Here is a 16,911-nt window from a genome sequence, read left to right as displayed (position 1 = left end):
ATTAAAACAATTAAGAAGTAGTGAAAATAGCAACTCTACAAGCTCACAGCATGTCGCATTGTGACGTGTTGTGAGCTTGTAGATCAGATATTTTCAATAGTTTGGGTCCCGTCACATTTCTCTTTTGGGTCTCGAGCTAAAACGTTTGGGAACCACTGCACTGTATGACCGAAGATGTGATCTAAACGTGTAAGGCAGCGTTGGAATGCTAATCAGTGTTTGCAGTACTTAATGAAGTGACTTTGGACTTGAAGCTTAAAGGGATTGACGGCAGGTTCAGAAATAAACAAACACCGCGCCTCCAGCAGTTCGTTTCCCCGACCACCAGGGGGTGACGCAGGAGGGACTTCCATAGTTAAGGAGACTTCTGAAGGGGCCATGCCGAAAAGAGGTTGCTTTCTTCGGATACAATGCGTGTTACTGCCCGCCCCTGCTGGTTCTCTGATTTTTTTTTTTTAAATAGGCTCTTTCATGATAAATTGACCACATATATGAAGTTAAACAACTAAATTCTATCCAAACGCTATCTTAAAAGTAAATTCTGTGCCTCATAAACGAAGTTTGAGAGCGTTTTAAAACCGAAAGTAAAAAGTTCACACGGACACGGACGCGCACGGACGCGCACATGCGTGCGTTAATTTACGCCCAGGACAAACATAAATAGTAGGGAAAATACGGATTTCAGAAAGAGGACTGTGTTTCAATGCAGGAAAACACCCCAGCATCATTATATAGTGGCTGATAGAGGGGGAAAAATGCAATATATATATATATATATATATATATATATATATATATATATATATATATATATATATATATATATATATATATATATATATATATATATATATATATATATATTATATATTATTTTTTTAGGCTTAATGTTGCCTAGAATCCCTTTAAGTTTAGAGGATGAAGGATCAGAAGCACATGTATGGGGGCTCATGGTTATAAACAACTTCACAGAACACAGGTTGGCACAATATGGGAAAACCCTAGACATGTTTTCCAGTAAAAGCAGGAATTCCCAGGAGAACTCTTCAGAGTCTTCACTGACACACAGTTTCATAGCTAGTAGTCACAGATGATAAGCCAATGGTTCTCAAACTTTTTAATTTCAAGGACCCCCAGTATGGTGTCCAGATTATGGGTCCATTTGGTTCAATTTGATTTTGTATCGTTGTTTGTTGGACTGTTGTTTGTTCAGCTGTTTGAGTGTTGAATGTTTAATGGACCACAATGGAAACAAGCCATTGGCTTTTTTTGTGACTCATCCATTTGCCGTTTCTTTGTACTGCTGTACTTTAACAAATGTGTCAACAAAATATTAATTCAATCAATCAATGAATAGAATGTATTAACTCTATTAAATTAGCATGTTGTGAAAAAATTAAGAAAAAAACTGGTCTAGTACCCCAGTGCACATCCGTCTGCTCTGGGATCTGACCCCGCCCACAGCACTCTGGTTGGATGATCGGCTTGACGGACAGATGGGTTCCACCAATCCCCCACAGTGATGATCTGGCCCCGCCCAAAACAATACCTTTCATGTCCTGGGAGTATATGAATGAATGAAAGAATAATGAATAAACGAGTGAGGGTCTACGGATGCCATCACACTTTTCTGTCATCTTGACAGATAAGTTTGACTTGCACACTGGGTGTTATGACACCAAAATCAATGTTTATACGCTTTGTTTTGTTTTATCCCTATTTGTTGTGCTTCATATACAGTATCCACAGCTTTCATGTTCATCATCAGAAACTGGAAAATTCAGATTTTAAATTTGACATTAACTATTTCAAATAATACAATATTCCATTTATTAAAAGATCTTCCAGTTACCAACAACCAGGCAAAATGTCAATACTAAAAACTAAAATACCAGTTTCGCTAAATAATGTTGATCATAAAATAGTTAAAAGTAACAACGGCTTCTAGTACCAGTAATAATACATTACCTGAGACTGGCCAATTGACACGGTGGCCCCGCCTCCTCAGCTCCTCAGCAACCTTTTGGTCCACACCATCCTCCAGATTGACCAACACCTGATCAGCTATGCAAACAAGGTGAACAATCAGTCAGACTCTAATAACCAAATTGTGTCTAATACAAAAGTTGTGACTGTCTGTCACAGCAGGACAACATTCAAAGTGTGTGTGTGTGTGTGTGTGTGTGTGTGTGTGTGTGTGTGTGTGTGTGTGTGTGTGTGTGTGTGTGTGTGTGTGTGTGTGTGTGTGTGTGTGTGTGTGTGTGTGTGTGTGTGTGTGTGTGTGTGCCTACCTGAGGGGTCAAAGTGTACATAGACTCTTGGTGCATCAAGAGCTTCTTGAGGGTTCATCCCAAACTCCAGCATGTTAAGCAACACCTGTATATAAAAAACAACAACTATTAAAACCTTCAATCAAAAGATAAATCCCAACCCATAACGTGTAATAAAGTAAAGTACAATAAACAATGTTCAGCAGCAAATCACAGAGCAAGATTCTCCATGGGGTTATTTTATTCAGGGGTTGAGGATCGAGGAGCGAGCCGCAAGGCGAGTGAGTGGCGGCGCCAAGCAGCCGATGGCCGCACCCGTCAACTCCACATTAAAATCCGTCTCAGAGTAATTCTCTGTCGTCCAAATACAGACATGGGTCTGCTTAGACGGCGCAGTGAAGCGCACATTCTAGTCATTTCTTGTTGAGGGGCGTTGATGTGACCAATCGCAACCAACTTAACCCCTAACTGCCCCACCCCCCTTAATGTGCTTGAATAGCATATTATATTATGGACATATGGACTTTGCCACATGGCACAAAACAAAAACATTTTGTGTGTGTGTGTGTGTGTGTGTGTGTACCGTACTACCTGCACATGTCCCTGTGGCTGCATGAAACCTCCCATAACCCCCAGCGCAGCGAGGAGGCGGGGTTTGTGTGATTTGGGGACGGAGTCGGTAAGGAGGGCGGCCATAATGGTATGGTATGGACGCTTCCCGCCAGCAATACAGTTGCTGTGGTTACGACGCAAATTGAAGTTGTTACCTCGATTCTGCAAGAGAGAAGGAGAGAAATGCAGTCAGAGAGATAAAGATGAGAGACAGTAATGATACAGTCAGTGGTGAGAGATATTGTTTTAATTATTTAATTATGTCATTTGATTTCTCTAGCAGCGGTACTATCGTTCTCCCTCGTTAGCCCAAATAATGCTACTAGAGAATGAATTAATGTATAGTACACACGTGCATACACGCACACCCACACACAGACGTTCTCTCTCAGACCTGTAGTGAGAACCCACAGTTGTATGGGACCAGACCGGTTCCAAAGCTCATGTAGATACTGTTAACGAATGAACATGCATTTCCTTGGCTGTCGATCACACAGAAATACACTGTGTCACTTCCTGTCACCAAACCAGGCTCCACCCCCTCCATGGCCCTGTCAAAATAGAAAGACAGACAGACAGAGGCTACTGTACTATCCACACATTATGTACTTCAATTCTCACCAAGTTTACAGAATGATTTGAATGTTTTACCTTGGCCTTCCTCTGTTTAGTCAAACAAATGTGTGTAACAGTACAGTCATAGGTTTTGTATCATATGAGTGACAGCTTTATCTCTACTTTAAAAAATAAATGTAAAGCCCGCACACAACCGAACTCCACTTGCCAATTACAAAACTTGTTATAAATATGGTACAGATATCAAAGAACCAGTTTGAAGCCACTGTAAAATCAACATTAAACTAGGGATGGGTTGAGTTTAGGAGAAGGATTGGACTGGGATTAGGTGTTGTTGTTTTCCACAAGAAAAGGGTTTACATATGTATATGATTGTTTGTACAGTATGTGTTGCATTGCAATATAGGTTACAGAAATCCCGGAAATCTGTCTAAGGTGATTACGCTTTAACAAGAACAGAACTGAGAGTACAAATGTATGTGTGTGCATGAGTCGGCTTGCATGTGAGAGCAACAGTGTTTTATAGTTTTATGTCTGTGTGTGTTTGTTTTTCACCCGAACAGCACAAGTTCAAAGTCTACGGTAATAGCCCCTGAATAAACTCATTGTTGCCAAAATACACACATACACACAAGTACAGCCACATACACATTACAGACACACACGCACAGAAACCCAACAGGTTGGGCGGGACAAGGACACAGCAGGCAGACAGGTTGGGTGGGACAAGGCATCAAAGGCCGGATATAGAAGGTAAGAGGGTAGAAAAGCGTCAATAATCCTATCTTCTTGAGCAAGCAGAGACATTCTGTTGTCAACTCTCTCTCTCTCACACACACACACACACACACACACACACACACACACACACACACACACACACACACACACACACACACACACACACACACACACACACACACACCTATCCATGTTGATTCCCTTGGCTCGTTGGCAGCTGTAGTCCTTATCCAATAGATTTTCCAGAGGGATGGTCACATGATCTGGGTCGCTAAGGTTATGCCGTGTGTCTGTGGTTCCCAGACGGATAGCTTCTACCAGGACATGGATGTAATCAGAGCTGTTGTGGCCTAGAGCTTTGTGTGCACACAGACACACATGCGCGCGCGCGCGCACACACACACACACACACACACACACACACACACACACACACACACACACACACACACACACACACACACACACACACACACACACACACACACACACACACACACACACACACACACACACACACACACACACACACACACACACCATAATTTTTGTAAATCTTCCTCGATACTTTATGACATTTATAGTCATTTATAACAATTTCTCCCTATTTGTCACTGTCTATGTTTCAAGAAAGGTCTACTTCTAACTACATATGACTAGATCAAGACCATGTTGGATGGTAGGAACATCTTCACTTATTCTCTCAAAAGTTAAGCAGTTGATAAGTCGATTATATGATGTCTTGGATACATTTCATTTCGCGTTACTTATTTGAAAAGGCACAAATTTTCCAGTTTTCCACCCTGTGAGAAAAATACTATGGCATTTAACTTTCTGCAGATGTTTCTGCTTTGATAGTCTATGGTAATGACATCGACCAATGTCAATTTTCACCTTCAACACGCACGCACGCACGCACGCGCACACGCGCGCACACGCACACGCACACGCACACACACACACACACACACACACACACACACACACATATATTTCAATATTTTGTCACATTCTCTTGACGACCCTTGATATTTTTCTTTGAGATATTTTTTTATGTTGTCATTACCTTTAAGTGGGAAATTCTCCAGGATGTTAAGCATCAAGAGGGCAGCCATTCCCTGACTGTTAGGAGGTGGCTCCCACAGACGTACGCCCTGAATCCATGAGACAATGAGTCACATTCGTATTCTTGCTTTTAGCTCCAACTTCTGGAAGTTAAGAGTATTGGAATGTAGCTGTGTGTTAAGCACCATACCTTATACTCTACGCTGATGGGTGTCATCATTTCACTGTCATGACCTCTGAGGTCGTCCAGCGTCATGACTCCTCCATTCTGGCCGATGACATCAACAATGGCCTGGGCCACTCTGCCCTGGTAGAAAGCTGTTTTACCACGCTCACCCAACTCCTGTCGACACATCCATTCGTCAACTAATTAATTAACAGTAGCACAAAGCTGTATTACTATTATTATGGCAACTTCACGTGTATCGGAATAGACGTGCTCGTCTACACCCTCCCTAACGAACCAACCAGTAGCGGTCAGCAGCGACAACGGACTACAGTACAAGGGAAATTGGGTAATTGGCAGAATGACTAAATTGGGAGAAAGGGGGGTTAAAAGTAAATGAACAACTAATGGATAAATCCACAGTATAAGGTGGAACCAGCCTAGTTTACCATGCTGTCCCAGCTCCTGGGGACACAGCAGTTGATAATATGCATTTCTGTCAAGTCTTTCTTGTTGGCTGGTTAGTGATTTGGTTTTCTACCCATTTATTTTGTCTGCTGGTCCATCTACAGGTTTATAAACGTAGAGTCTGTACACATTAACATCGATGGACAACATCAGTCAATTCTCATTCTGATCCGTAAAATTGATGACAGGTGAAGATATTATTAAAGCTATATTATCAAAATTGTGACCAAATGTTGTTGAAAAGGAGAATTTAAGCATTTGTCTGCTATGCTATAATATATGACGACAGAAGCAGGGCAATGTGGAAGATGATATTTGAATGATTTGATGGTAGGTAAAAGTGTAATGGAATGCTACGATGGCACAGAAATGTGGTGTACATCAGTCCAAGGAACACATTCACTTGACAAAGAGGGTGTGTAGGTGGGAGACTGTAGAGTCATGGCCGAGGAATGGCCTTATGGTGCCATGGAAACCATCCATCAATATAAGCCTAAGGTCACCACTATTGTTTCATTGTTTCTGGAAAGCGTGTGTGTGTGTGTGTGTGTGTGTGTGTGTGTGTGTGTGTGTGTGTGTGTGTGTGTGTGTGTGTGTGTGTGTGTGTGTGTGTTGGTGGAGGAGGAGGAGGGGGTTGCATGGATGGACTAATGCCTAAGCTTGTTAGTGCCAGTCAAGTAAAGGTGCGCCTCAATCAATACTTGGCAGATCAATGTCGAGTACACATTCACCTACATAACCTGGTAGAGACAGAAATAATGATCTTACGCGTCTGCCCGCGTGCACGTGACCACTGTGTTTGTGTGCGCGTCGCGCACACAAACACAGTGGTCACAGGCACACACACAAACGTTCCATTGAAGCCTCTCGGACAGGAAAGCAGAGAATGAGCATAGCTCTAAATATCACTATGACGACATTCAAACGTACACTACAGTGACTACACTGGACAGAGAGAGGAGTGTCACACTAAAGCAGGGCCAGATTAACCCTTTACGGTTCCCAGGGCTACGGAAAATGTTGTGACGGGTGCTGCCGACGCATTTCTGCACCGATTTAGCACTATATTTTGGCCCTGGGTTTGGAGCCCCCCGAGCTTGGTGACCTGGTCTGCAGCCCCTAAAGCTGTGCATTAAGCCATGCATTCTAGTCTCTCCCTTAAAGGGATAATTCCCCCCCCAAAAAAAAAAATTCTATTGATTAGTCACCCCATGGAGACTTGAATTCATGGATATTTGTTTGTTTTTGTCGCATTCTAAGCCAATTATTTGATGACCAGCGGACCGGTAGGCAGCGGTTCCGGTAGGAGACACAAAGGAGACTCTTTGTGTCTCCTACCGGAACCGCTGCCGGTCATCAAATTATTGGTTTAGGAATGCGACAAAAACAAGAAAATATCCATGAATTCAAGTCTCCATGGGGTGACTAATCGATAGAAAGAAAGTCATTTTGGGGGTGAACTATGCCTTTAAGGCTGGTCTAAATGCTGTTTCAAGGAATTCTCAACAGTCATAGCATTGAGCTCATCTTTCCTGCTTTTCTTAGTCTTAGATTTAACCCATTTTTCTTCTACTGCAGCTTTACCTCCATTCCCACGCTGTTTCTCCTTTACTCACTTTTCTCTTTTCCGTTTTTTGTTCCTCCCCTTCCTTCTCCTCACTTCAGTCTCCAATGGTCCCACCCACATCTCCCTCGGTGCTTCTCATTCTTTATGTCCTCTCTCATCCGACCATTCCCTCACTTATCTTTTTATTTATTATTATGAGCTGTTCATTTTCTCCCCAATTTCGGCTTGTTGAAATAAACCTGCCTTGCCTCTTCCTATAGCAGTTACGTTTCTAAGAAGTCAATAAGTCAGCGGGCTGACATGCGACTTGCATTCTGGTCCCAGTATTGGTCCTTTAAATTAACCCATTAAGACCTGGAACGCATCTGTACATTTTTTTATTTGAGCTAAAAAGCGTTATTTTACACTTTGAAAATGTGTGCAAATCTTTGAATATATATATTCTTTTAAAGCGAAAATGTTTTACTCAAATCTTTGCTTCTGGGGGGTCCCTGGAACTAAATATTTTGAGATGGGGGTCGGCGGCCAAATACAAATCATTTTGGGGGTCCTTGACATGAAAAGGTTTGAGAGCCACTGATATAGAAACATACGTTTTTCAGAATACTGGTGGGATTTAGAAGACATTTGTAGAATCGGCTTCAGGTCTTGTATCATTTTGTCCATTGGAGTCATGAAATGTTTTGTTTTTAAGACTTTCAAGGATTACCTTCAGGGTGTGCGCCAGGGCAGGGTTTCTGAATACTTGTCCATGACTTGGCGCCTGGCCATTAATCAGCAGGTCTTCTCCCAGTTCCTTCCCAGCACGCCGCAGGGCAGCAACGCCCAGAGCCCAGTGATGAGCCGCTACCTCGTGGACGGGAAACCCCACCTCTGCCAGTTCCACCGCCCCACTCAACACATCCTGCAGGGAGAGCTGGGGAAACAGGAAGAGGAAACACACATCACACATGACCTCATAGGAAGCCTGACTGAGCGCCGGGAAGTGTGTCAGTTTGACAGTAAACGTGGATATTAAGACACCAAGATGAGGCAAGACTTTTCCTTGCTCCTTAACACTCTTAGGTGAACAAACTAAGATCAGTCAGGACACTGTCATTGGGATATACTGTGTACATTAAATGTTACAAATGTTATTTGTATTTGTCAGTGTGGCTTTGCTCCCGTGATGCCAGAACAAATCAGTATAAACATGACACAGACTTGATTCTGAGCGCATAAAACCACCGTAGGACAGGACTTAATGATCATAGACATATGAACTTAATGATCATGCTGAGTCACATTATTTAAATAACTGCTAATACAGGAGGAGGTTGAACACTGATGAACTGGGAGTGGTGATAGCAGGCAAAACAATGTGTGAGTGTAAGAGGAAGCTGTAAGAGTGAGCACCAGCCTGTTTAAATGGGACGCTTTGTGGTAGAAAGGTATATGGACAGCAACTTCCGTGCCTACCTGAACTATTGTGATGCTTAATTTCTATTAATGCAATTTAAGAGAAAAGGGGTGACAAATCCAATGAGCTACTCCAGTATTTATAGGCTTGGTCTTTTCAACATCAAAATGATTACCATTTAAAAACAAGCCTAGGCTGAAATTTTACCTGGATCAGACATCTGTGAACATAGTAGGATGATGTGCAGCATAGAATACTAAATGTTGATGTTGATGTTGCTGTTACTGTGTTTGTGTACATGCGGCTGTCCTGAATGTTGCATAAAATACAGACCTTCTGTATAGTGCAAGTACATATACACAAGGGCACAAGCATACAAAGAGGTACACAAATCAACAAAAACACCTCGCAATACCTTCTGACTGCCAAACAGTCGTACAGTATCACACCAGCAGGCAGGTGCTCCTGGTACTGTGATGTTTAAGGCATCGAATGCTGGGGGAGGGGCCTCAGCACTGTAACCACGCCCCTCAAGGAAGTCCAGCGTCTGGGCTCTAGGGGAACGCCCACTGAGAAAGATGGGGCAGGGTGGAGGTGAGAATGGAAGTCAGAGAGAGAGAGACAGAGATCCGCTTAATCCCACTCAAGCAATTTCATTCCCCTCGCCCTTCCACTCTTAGGGAATACAGATCTGTTGTTCTCGCATCACAGTGTCGGTTCAATCCATAGATATGCAGGTCAAGTTCATTATAATCTAAGAGTGAAGAGAGAATAAGAGTGATCATATCTGCTTACTTCAAACCTAAATATCACCCATAATAACGCAATGAAATGTGAATGCCTTCTGTCTCGTCACTTCATATTTGTATGTGCAGAGTTGCAAGATGGAGAAGTCAATCAATTTTTTTTTTTAAAGAAAAGAAAAGGAATACATTACAGACTGGGCTCCAGTTTGCTTCGTCTGTTGATGTTTTGACCAGCAGGAAGTAGTGTGTAACTAACATGGTCTTGCTGACACATTTAAGGCTGTCTTAGTTCAGTTTGTTGGAAAACAATCTACTGCCTTACACGAGTTGATACTCATAACGACAAAGTCTAAAATGTCATTGAGTGTACAGTCATTTGGTGTGAGGGGTGAGGGTTTGGACAAAAAGCAAGTGGGGTGCAGTCAGATGGAATTAAAGACACTGGCACGCACACGCACACACACACACACACACACACACACACACACACACACACACACACACACAAAGAGTTTCATACAATGGACCAGGCAAACCTATTGTTGGAAAACAGACAAATATGATAGGAACAAACAGACAAAGAGAGAGTCTCTCGTCTCTACCTGCCATTAATTCCAGCAATCTCTCCGGTGTTTCCATTGTAAAACAGGCAGAAGGCATCTCCACCTGGGCCAGTGCTGAATGGCTCAGTCACAGACAATGCTGCTGCTATGGCAATCGCTGCGTCTGCTGCATTCCCACCACGCTTTAAGACGTCTGGGGCCACACACACACACACACACACACACACACACACACACACACACACACACATTGAATATTAATCAGTCAATATCAGTCACTGTTAATCATTACTAGAACACACATGAACTTTACACAGAGATACAGCCAGTCTTAGTACATAGCCTTGTTAGACACACACACAAAACAGACAGTCAAAACAGAATCATGTATGAATAATTAAAAGGGAATACAGAAATGTGTAAAGCGACCTGTGTTGCAACTTGGAAAACTAGTTTACACAACCATAAAAATTGTGCATTTGCTGTCACATTGTGTCAGAGGTAACAGGTGGGCACTAGGGACATCTGAGCATTTTGATGTAAAAAGAAATCAAAAATGGTCTTAAGTAAAGTATACAATACATGATTAGAACATGCACAAACATTCGACAATTAAGGTCTAATGTTTCTACAATTGCTACAAATTGCAATAAAACCTGTAGTCAATTTGGGGCATCAACGTTGGAGGATAAAATTAAGTCTGATAATGATGTACCATGCATGTTCACATCATGAATACTTCACATGATTTTAAACTTAAGAAACGTAAGTTAAATATATTATTCTATTTTTTTAACATTTTGGACAAAATAGCCAATTTTACATCGATGCCCAGTGCCCACCTAACATCTATCCGTGTCAGAAATAGACTAGATAGTAACTATATAATATATAAACGTAGGTCTCTCTCTCTCTCTCTCTCTGTGTCTCTCACCCAGTCCGATGCTGGTAGCCAGAGACTGACTGGACGCCGCACAGCCGTGTAAACATATAACAGGTGAACGACGAGAGGAGAACATCAACTCTGCATCCATTATTGTCCCCAGCCCAGATGATACTATCCCTAAACCCCGTGCCTAAACCTTTATGCCTCCCTGTCTAACATTAATTAAACTCCGTTTGAACGTGTCCAAAGTCCATCTACAAGTCGCAAGTCAATCCCGCTGAAGCCTAATAGAGTTACTAACTACATTCCTCAACTGCTGCGCCTGTGCTCGCTTCTCTGTTATTAACACATCGTGTATGGGTAGCGTTGTTGTTGATGTTAACATGTTTCTTTCTTTCATCGTGACCGTGGTCAAACGACACTGACTGCACGACTGGAATAAACATGCAACCACCATAGAGTTCACAACAACGCAACAAGATTGTTCCTGCGTGATTGATGCTAAAGTTTAAGTGTTGATGCTCTCATTGCCCTGCGACGAGGCGACCGCCGGGTATATTGGCGCATTGTTGTGACGTCGCGATTCAAAGCCCTAAAAAAATTCAACATCAAATATTAGCCACCGACCATGCCTGAGCCTCTATAAAAAAAGATATTGAAATGGAGCCACCACAAGATCAACAAACGAATTATTTTACTAATAGGCCTATATACATAAATAAATAAAAAATGTAGTAATAATAATACTATTTTAATTATTATTATTATATTATAACAATATTAATCATAATAATATCGTATATGTTATTGCTGTAGTAATAACAAATATATAGGCTACAATAATTTGTATTTGTAATTTGATTTGACAAAGTATAACTTTCTAATACCAAATCATTATGACATTCCTGGTGGTTTGTCTAATCAACAGCCGCACAATAGCCTACTCTGTGTTCCTTTTACAGTAGCCTAATACATTGCATTATTTTAAATATTCTGTATGGCTTATTGTGAGAACCTCAATAGTATACATACATTCTATGTCAATTAAGCCAGTGGTGTAAAGTAACTATTTACTCAAGTAGGCTACTGTACTTAAGTACACTTTTTAGGATTTTTTACTTTATTGGAGCATTTACAATTTGCAATACTTTTACTTCTTCTCCGCTACATCTCAGAGTCAAATATTGTACTTTTACCCCACTACAATTATTTGAAAACTTTAGTTAGTTACTTTGTAGATTTTTATTATTATTACAAAACCACTTCAGACCTATATATATACTTTGGCATTTGAAAATACCCGATCTACAGGCTCACAATGCGTCGCAAAGCGATGTGTTGTGACTTGTGAGCTTGTAGATCTGCTATTTTCAAGGCATTTTAATACATTTTATACATTCTGAAAACTTGTGAAATGGGACCTTCTGCATAACGAGTACTTGTACTACTAACGAGTAACAAATAGGCTACAATAATTTGTATTTGTGATTTGTTAGTGACTTTTACTCAAGTGCATTTTAATACAGAAGTACTTGTAACAGACTATTTCTACAATAGGGTATTGATACTTTTACTTAAGTAAAAAATGTGAGTAGGCCTACTTCTTCCATCACTGAAGTAAGCCTATCATTCTTGTATGTGACACACCTAAAACAACCTACGCTTAACCATTTAAACCCTAGGCGTACTTTATCGACTGTGGTCCCCCAGGGGTCTAACTTTGGACCCTCCTTGTATCCCTCCACACCAAATATCTTTGCCTAAAGCCAATCGTAATAGTAGGCTCAGCTATTTTCACAGAATGTTTGCCTATTTTCGATGAATGTTCACCCAAAACAATAGGGACAAAGTTATACACGGTAAATGATATGAAGGCTAATAAAATAATGTAATGTTACAACCAGTAACCATTCAGGAGAAAGGAGAATCTTTGATCAAAAGGGCATAAGAAATACAGATCCAAGCAGGTAGGTTTGATAAGTAAAAGGCCTTTAATTCAACAGGCTTGAAACATTAAAATACACCAATGTGTGTCTGCTGGCGCCTCAGGGTGCACCCCGAAGAAGGTGCCATGAGCACCGGTGGTTTGAGGGATACAGTGGCACTCCTGTAAATTCTCTCTATAGTAAGCACCTAGGCCTAGTTGGAGTTATTGATTCAGATGCATACACAACCACCCTTCCTCTTCCCCTTCAGTCTCTCATCTCTAGTAGATACATGGTCAAACATTAACCATTGTGTGTGTGTGTGTGTGTGTGTGTGTGTGTGTGTGTGTGTGTGTGTGTGTGTGTGTGTGTGTGTGTGTGTGTGTGTGTGTGTGTGTGTGTGTGTGTGTGTGTGTGTGTGTGTGTGTGTGTGTGTGTGTGTGTGTGTGTGTGTGTGTGTGTGTGTGTGTGTGTGTGTGTTGAGGGGTCATTCAATTTGGTGTCTCTGTGTTTGCATGTGTGCATGCAAAAATTGTGTGTGTGTGAGAGAGAGAGAGAGAGAGAGAGAGAGAGAGAGAGAGAGAGAGAGAGAGAGAGAGAGAGAGAGAGAGAGATCATGCCATATATCCAAGGTGGCTGTTATAAGAGTGAAGTGGTGACATCATGTCTACACCCAACAGGGGTCTATAAAACCTCATCCCTACTAAAACTAACCCAGCAACAGGACCAGTGGGGTAGATAGGCCTACAACAGGACAGGGGCTTTAACAGGATACGATTTAATTGCACTTTTATTGTAAGAAGTATAGAGACAGAAACACAGCGGATAGGAACTTCTTCACAGGTATACAATACCAGACCAAGTGCAGATTGGCTTCTGATTCAGATTGACCGGAGAGAAACTGCTAGCTTTGACAACGTTTGAAGAAGAGACAGAGAGACGACGGGTGTGGAGAGAAGTACATTAGTGTCCAGTCTCTTGATGAACTGGATGTTGTGCAGTAGCACAGTCCATGCTGTGGAGCAGAATTAACTAAGTTTAATTAGAAAAGTGTCTTTTAGAAAACCAGATAAGAGGAGGTTTGAGGCTTCTAATTCTACAAGCAAACTTTTAATAGAGCTTAGTTGTAAGTGTCACAGCCAGTAGAAGTGCTATAGCCTTACTGTTAGGTGACAGGATGTGCTCGGGTGGTTTTGCAAAATGCTTGGGGATCAGTCTGCTGCCGCTGGCCGTCGTGTGTGTGCTGTGTAACATCTTGCTGTTCTTCCCCGCGGGACACACTGTGGACAGTGAACACATCACAGACGAGGTGTGGTACTGTGGTGGACTTTTGGGATCTGGTGTTCTGGTGAGTACGTTTTAGCAGTACCACACTGACAGGGAACTGGACTGACAGGGAATTCACTTTTTCACACAAATCGTCCTCTACATTGTAGTTAAACTACAGGACACATTAATAACAGTACATGCAAAAATAAATCTGTGAGACTTTTTATTACTTATTTATATCTGGGAAAGATGATTTAGTTTTTTATTAGGTTGTTTTTTGTACACACTTAAATACACTTTTCTATATACTGTACTGTACTCTACTCTCTTTTTTGATGTAAGCTGGGGTAAATATGTCTGTCAATTTGAGTTGCAGAGAGAAAAAGGAATTCATCGTGTGTGTGTGTGTGTGTGTGTGTGTGTGTGTGTGTGTGTGTGTGTGTGTGTGTGTGTGTGTGTGTGTGTGTGTGTGTGTGTGTGTGTGTGTGTGTGTGTGTGTGTGTGTGTGTGTGTGTGTGTGTGTGTGCATCAGATGATCTTCCCAGCTCTGGTCTTCCTGGGTCTGAAGAACAACGATTGCTGTGGTTGCTGTGGTAATGAAAGCTGTGGGCGGAGATTTGCGGTGAGCAAATTTAATTTGTCGATTTAACTGATTTAAGTTTCTGGTGTGTTACAACTGTAACATAGGCCAACCATATCAACCTATCTATCCATCTATCTATTATGTGCATCATGTTGACCCACGTCAATTGTCAAAAAAATTGACTTGTAAATAATTAATAATGATAATAATAATATCTCTTAGGTTGTTTAAGACCAAATCAAGTTGAGATATTTTGGATAAGAGATTTGGTTGCTAATATGACAGGAAATTCCAATGAATGGGGTTTCACATGATCTCTCACATAAAGCTGCTATTGTACTAGTAGGCCTACAGTGCACACACAGATTAAAAAAAAGATCAATACCTCAGGAATGTATGTGTGAGCATGGGCATGTGGATAATAAGTGATCCAGAACTGAACACACACTCACACACACCCCATCTCAGTGGCTCTGTGTCGCCTATGACATCTCTCTGTCTTTCAGTTAATCTCACTCTGAGTCGGTATCGGCAAAATAATCTCAGCACATCCCAAATTTTTTTTTTTTTAAACTGCTATTTAATAGTTAAAATGCAGGATTGTTTATTGACTGACTAGCTGAGTAAAAGTTATCTTCTTCCCGTTTCTTATTGTGTCCTCATCTGTGTGTTCCTCTTTGTCCCTGTATCAACCTTGCTCTTCCTCTTCTTGTGTTGTACTGTTCACTCTCCATTCATCATCCCACCCACTTCCCTGCTGGTCTCTGTCTCTAGATGCTGAGCTCCATACTGTTTGCAGGTGTGGGTGTTTTGGGGGCAGGTTACTCCGTCATAGTATCTGCCGTGGCTATAAACAAGGGACCACGGTGTAACATTAATGCTACTACTCACGACGAGTGGATCTACCCTTTCATTGACAGGTGAGAGAGCATTACAACTTTTTGGGTGAGCAGCCGTAGCTGAGTCCATAGAGAGGCCATCTGGGAATCGGTGTTTTGCCGGTTCGATTCTCGGCCCGCCCACTCTACGTGTCAAAGTGCCTCTGAGCAAGACACTTAACCCCTCATATTTGCCCCTTGTGTGCTTATCAGATCCATCTGTGCAGCCATCTGCGGGATGAAGCTGTAAAAGTAATTTCGCCTTGGCGTGGGCCAGAAAACTCCCTTTCCTATACTGTTTTCTTAATATCAAATCTTTATTTGATTTCCCCTTTACATTGTTAACAAGTATGTCAGTGTAGTTGCTGTTGTGTTGGGAAACACGGCCATACTCTGTGTATATGCAATCATTCTGTCTTCTTGCTCTCTTTTCCCAGTGCCTACCTAAAAGACCACAGTATTTGGTCAAAGTGTGTCGAACCAGCTGGTGTGGTGTCCTGGCATCTGTCTTTGTTCTCTGTACTGCTGGTCGTGGGTTTGAGCCAGATGGTGCTATGTGCCGTCCAGGTGATAAACGGCCTGCTGGGAGCCCTGTGTGGGGACTGCTGCGGTGGGGTCAGTATAGTTTAGATTGACTTTACATTTTGTCCAAGCTTAGGTTGATTTGGTTTTTACTTTATTATGAGAATTGTATTTGGCACACCTTGAATGATGTTGAATGATGGCTGTGTTTAATAACAGTGAAGATGAGACATAATTAAGAAAACAAAAAAGGCCCTTGATAAATATTTGAGAATAATATATATATATAATATGATCTATCACTTGATTTGATTTTCAATAGATTTGGGATGCAAAGTAATCCAACATTAACTTAAAATAATCCAATGACACCCTTGGATTTTTTCCCCGTGTAAATTGCCGTTTATCACGTAGCTAGAATGCAGTGATCCGCAATTCATTCTATTGTGAAAGTAATTTTTCAAAGCTGTCCATATTTTGTGTCTTTTAGAGTCATGATGCTGCATGAGCAATTCCTTCTACGTTGGAATGCTGGAGCTACCATTTCTTCTTCCATTTGTCCTGAAGTTAGAAGATGGGACTTATTCCTCCTGCATCTCTTCTGTCCAAATATGTCTGTTGCAGTTAGCAAAGACTTGTTTTCTCATAATGCAGTAATACAAATTTACACATCAA

The 16,911-nt window shown here is 41.5% G+C and overlaps 2 protein-coding genes across 3 annotated transcripts; one reads left to right on the top strand and one right to left on the bottom strand.

Annotated features, from left to right (window-relative positions):
• Nucleotides 1–910: 910 nt before the first annotated feature.
• On the bottom strand, nucleotides 911–11,519 carry LOC311052068 (glutathione hydrolase-like YwrD proenzyme). Of its 2 annotated transcripts, XM_084066869.1 has the most exons (12): nucleotides 11,108–11,519; nucleotides 10,213–10,366; nucleotides 9,280–9,433; nucleotides 8,175–8,381; nucleotides 5,455–5,607; nucleotides 5,266–5,353; nucleotides 4,384–4,555; nucleotides 3,277–3,433; nucleotides 2,862–3,044; nucleotides 2,292–2,376; nucleotides 1,969–2,064; nucleotides 911–1,559 (listed from the first exon to the last, which is right to left on the bottom strand). In XM_084066869.1, the coding sequence occupies exons 1-12, from the start codon at nucleotides 11,205–11,207 to the stop codon at nucleotides 1,414–1,416; spliced, it is 1,695 nt and encodes a 564-aa protein (XP_083922995.1). In that variant the 5' UTR covers nucleotides 11,208–11,519; the 3' UTR covers nucleotides 911–1,413. The 2 variants fall into 2 exon arrangements, 1 of the variants encoding a protein (XP_083922995.1); XR_014601465.1 differs by lacking the exon at nucleotides 911–1,559 and having other exon boundaries at nucleotides 2,854–3,044.
• A 2,642-nt stretch (nucleotides 11,520–14,161) lies between these two features.
• tm4sf4 (transmembrane 4 L six family member 4) lies at nucleotides 14,162–16,867 on the top strand (the record flags this gene model as incomplete). The annotated part of the gene is made up of 5 exons (XM_084066401.1): nucleotides 14,162–14,332; nucleotides 14,786–14,875; nucleotides 15,611–15,756; nucleotides 16,152–16,329; nucleotides 16,727–16,867. 5 exons carry the CDS (start codon nucleotides 14,162–14,164, stop codon nucleotides 16,742–16,744), a joined length of 603 nt encoding a protein of 200 aa, XP_083922527.1. The 3' UTR covers nucleotides 16,745–16,867.
• Between the last annotated feature and the right edge of the window lie 44 nt (nucleotides 16,868–16,911).

This window comes from Gymnoscopelus microlampas (genome assembly GCF_963454915.1).
Source record: "Gymnoscopelus microlampas genome assembly, chromosome: 9".
In the NCBI taxonomy this organism is placed as follows: domain Eukaryota; kingdom Metazoa; phylum Chordata; class Actinopteri; order Myctophiformes; family Myctophidae; genus Gymnoscopelus; species Gymnoscopelus microlampas.
This window is presented reverse-complemented; position numbering and strand designations above follow the sequence as displayed.

What these genes read in the sequence shown, in the direction of transcription:
- LOC311052068 (XM_084066869.1), bottom strand. Translation starts at nt 11,207, where the DNA reads ATGGATGCAGAGTTGATGTTCTCCTCTCGTCGTTCACCTGTTATATGT. An exon ending in ATTGCTGGAATTAATGGCAG is followed by an intron (nt 9,434 to 10,212) that starts GTAGAGACGAGA and finishes CATCTTTCTCAG; the next exon opens with TGGGCGTTCCCCTAGAGCCC. An exon ending in CCCTGGCGCACACCCTGAAG is followed by an intron (nt 5,608 to 8,174) that starts GTAATCCTTGAA and finishes ATGTGTCGACAG; the next exon opens with GAGTTGGGTGAGCGTGGTAA.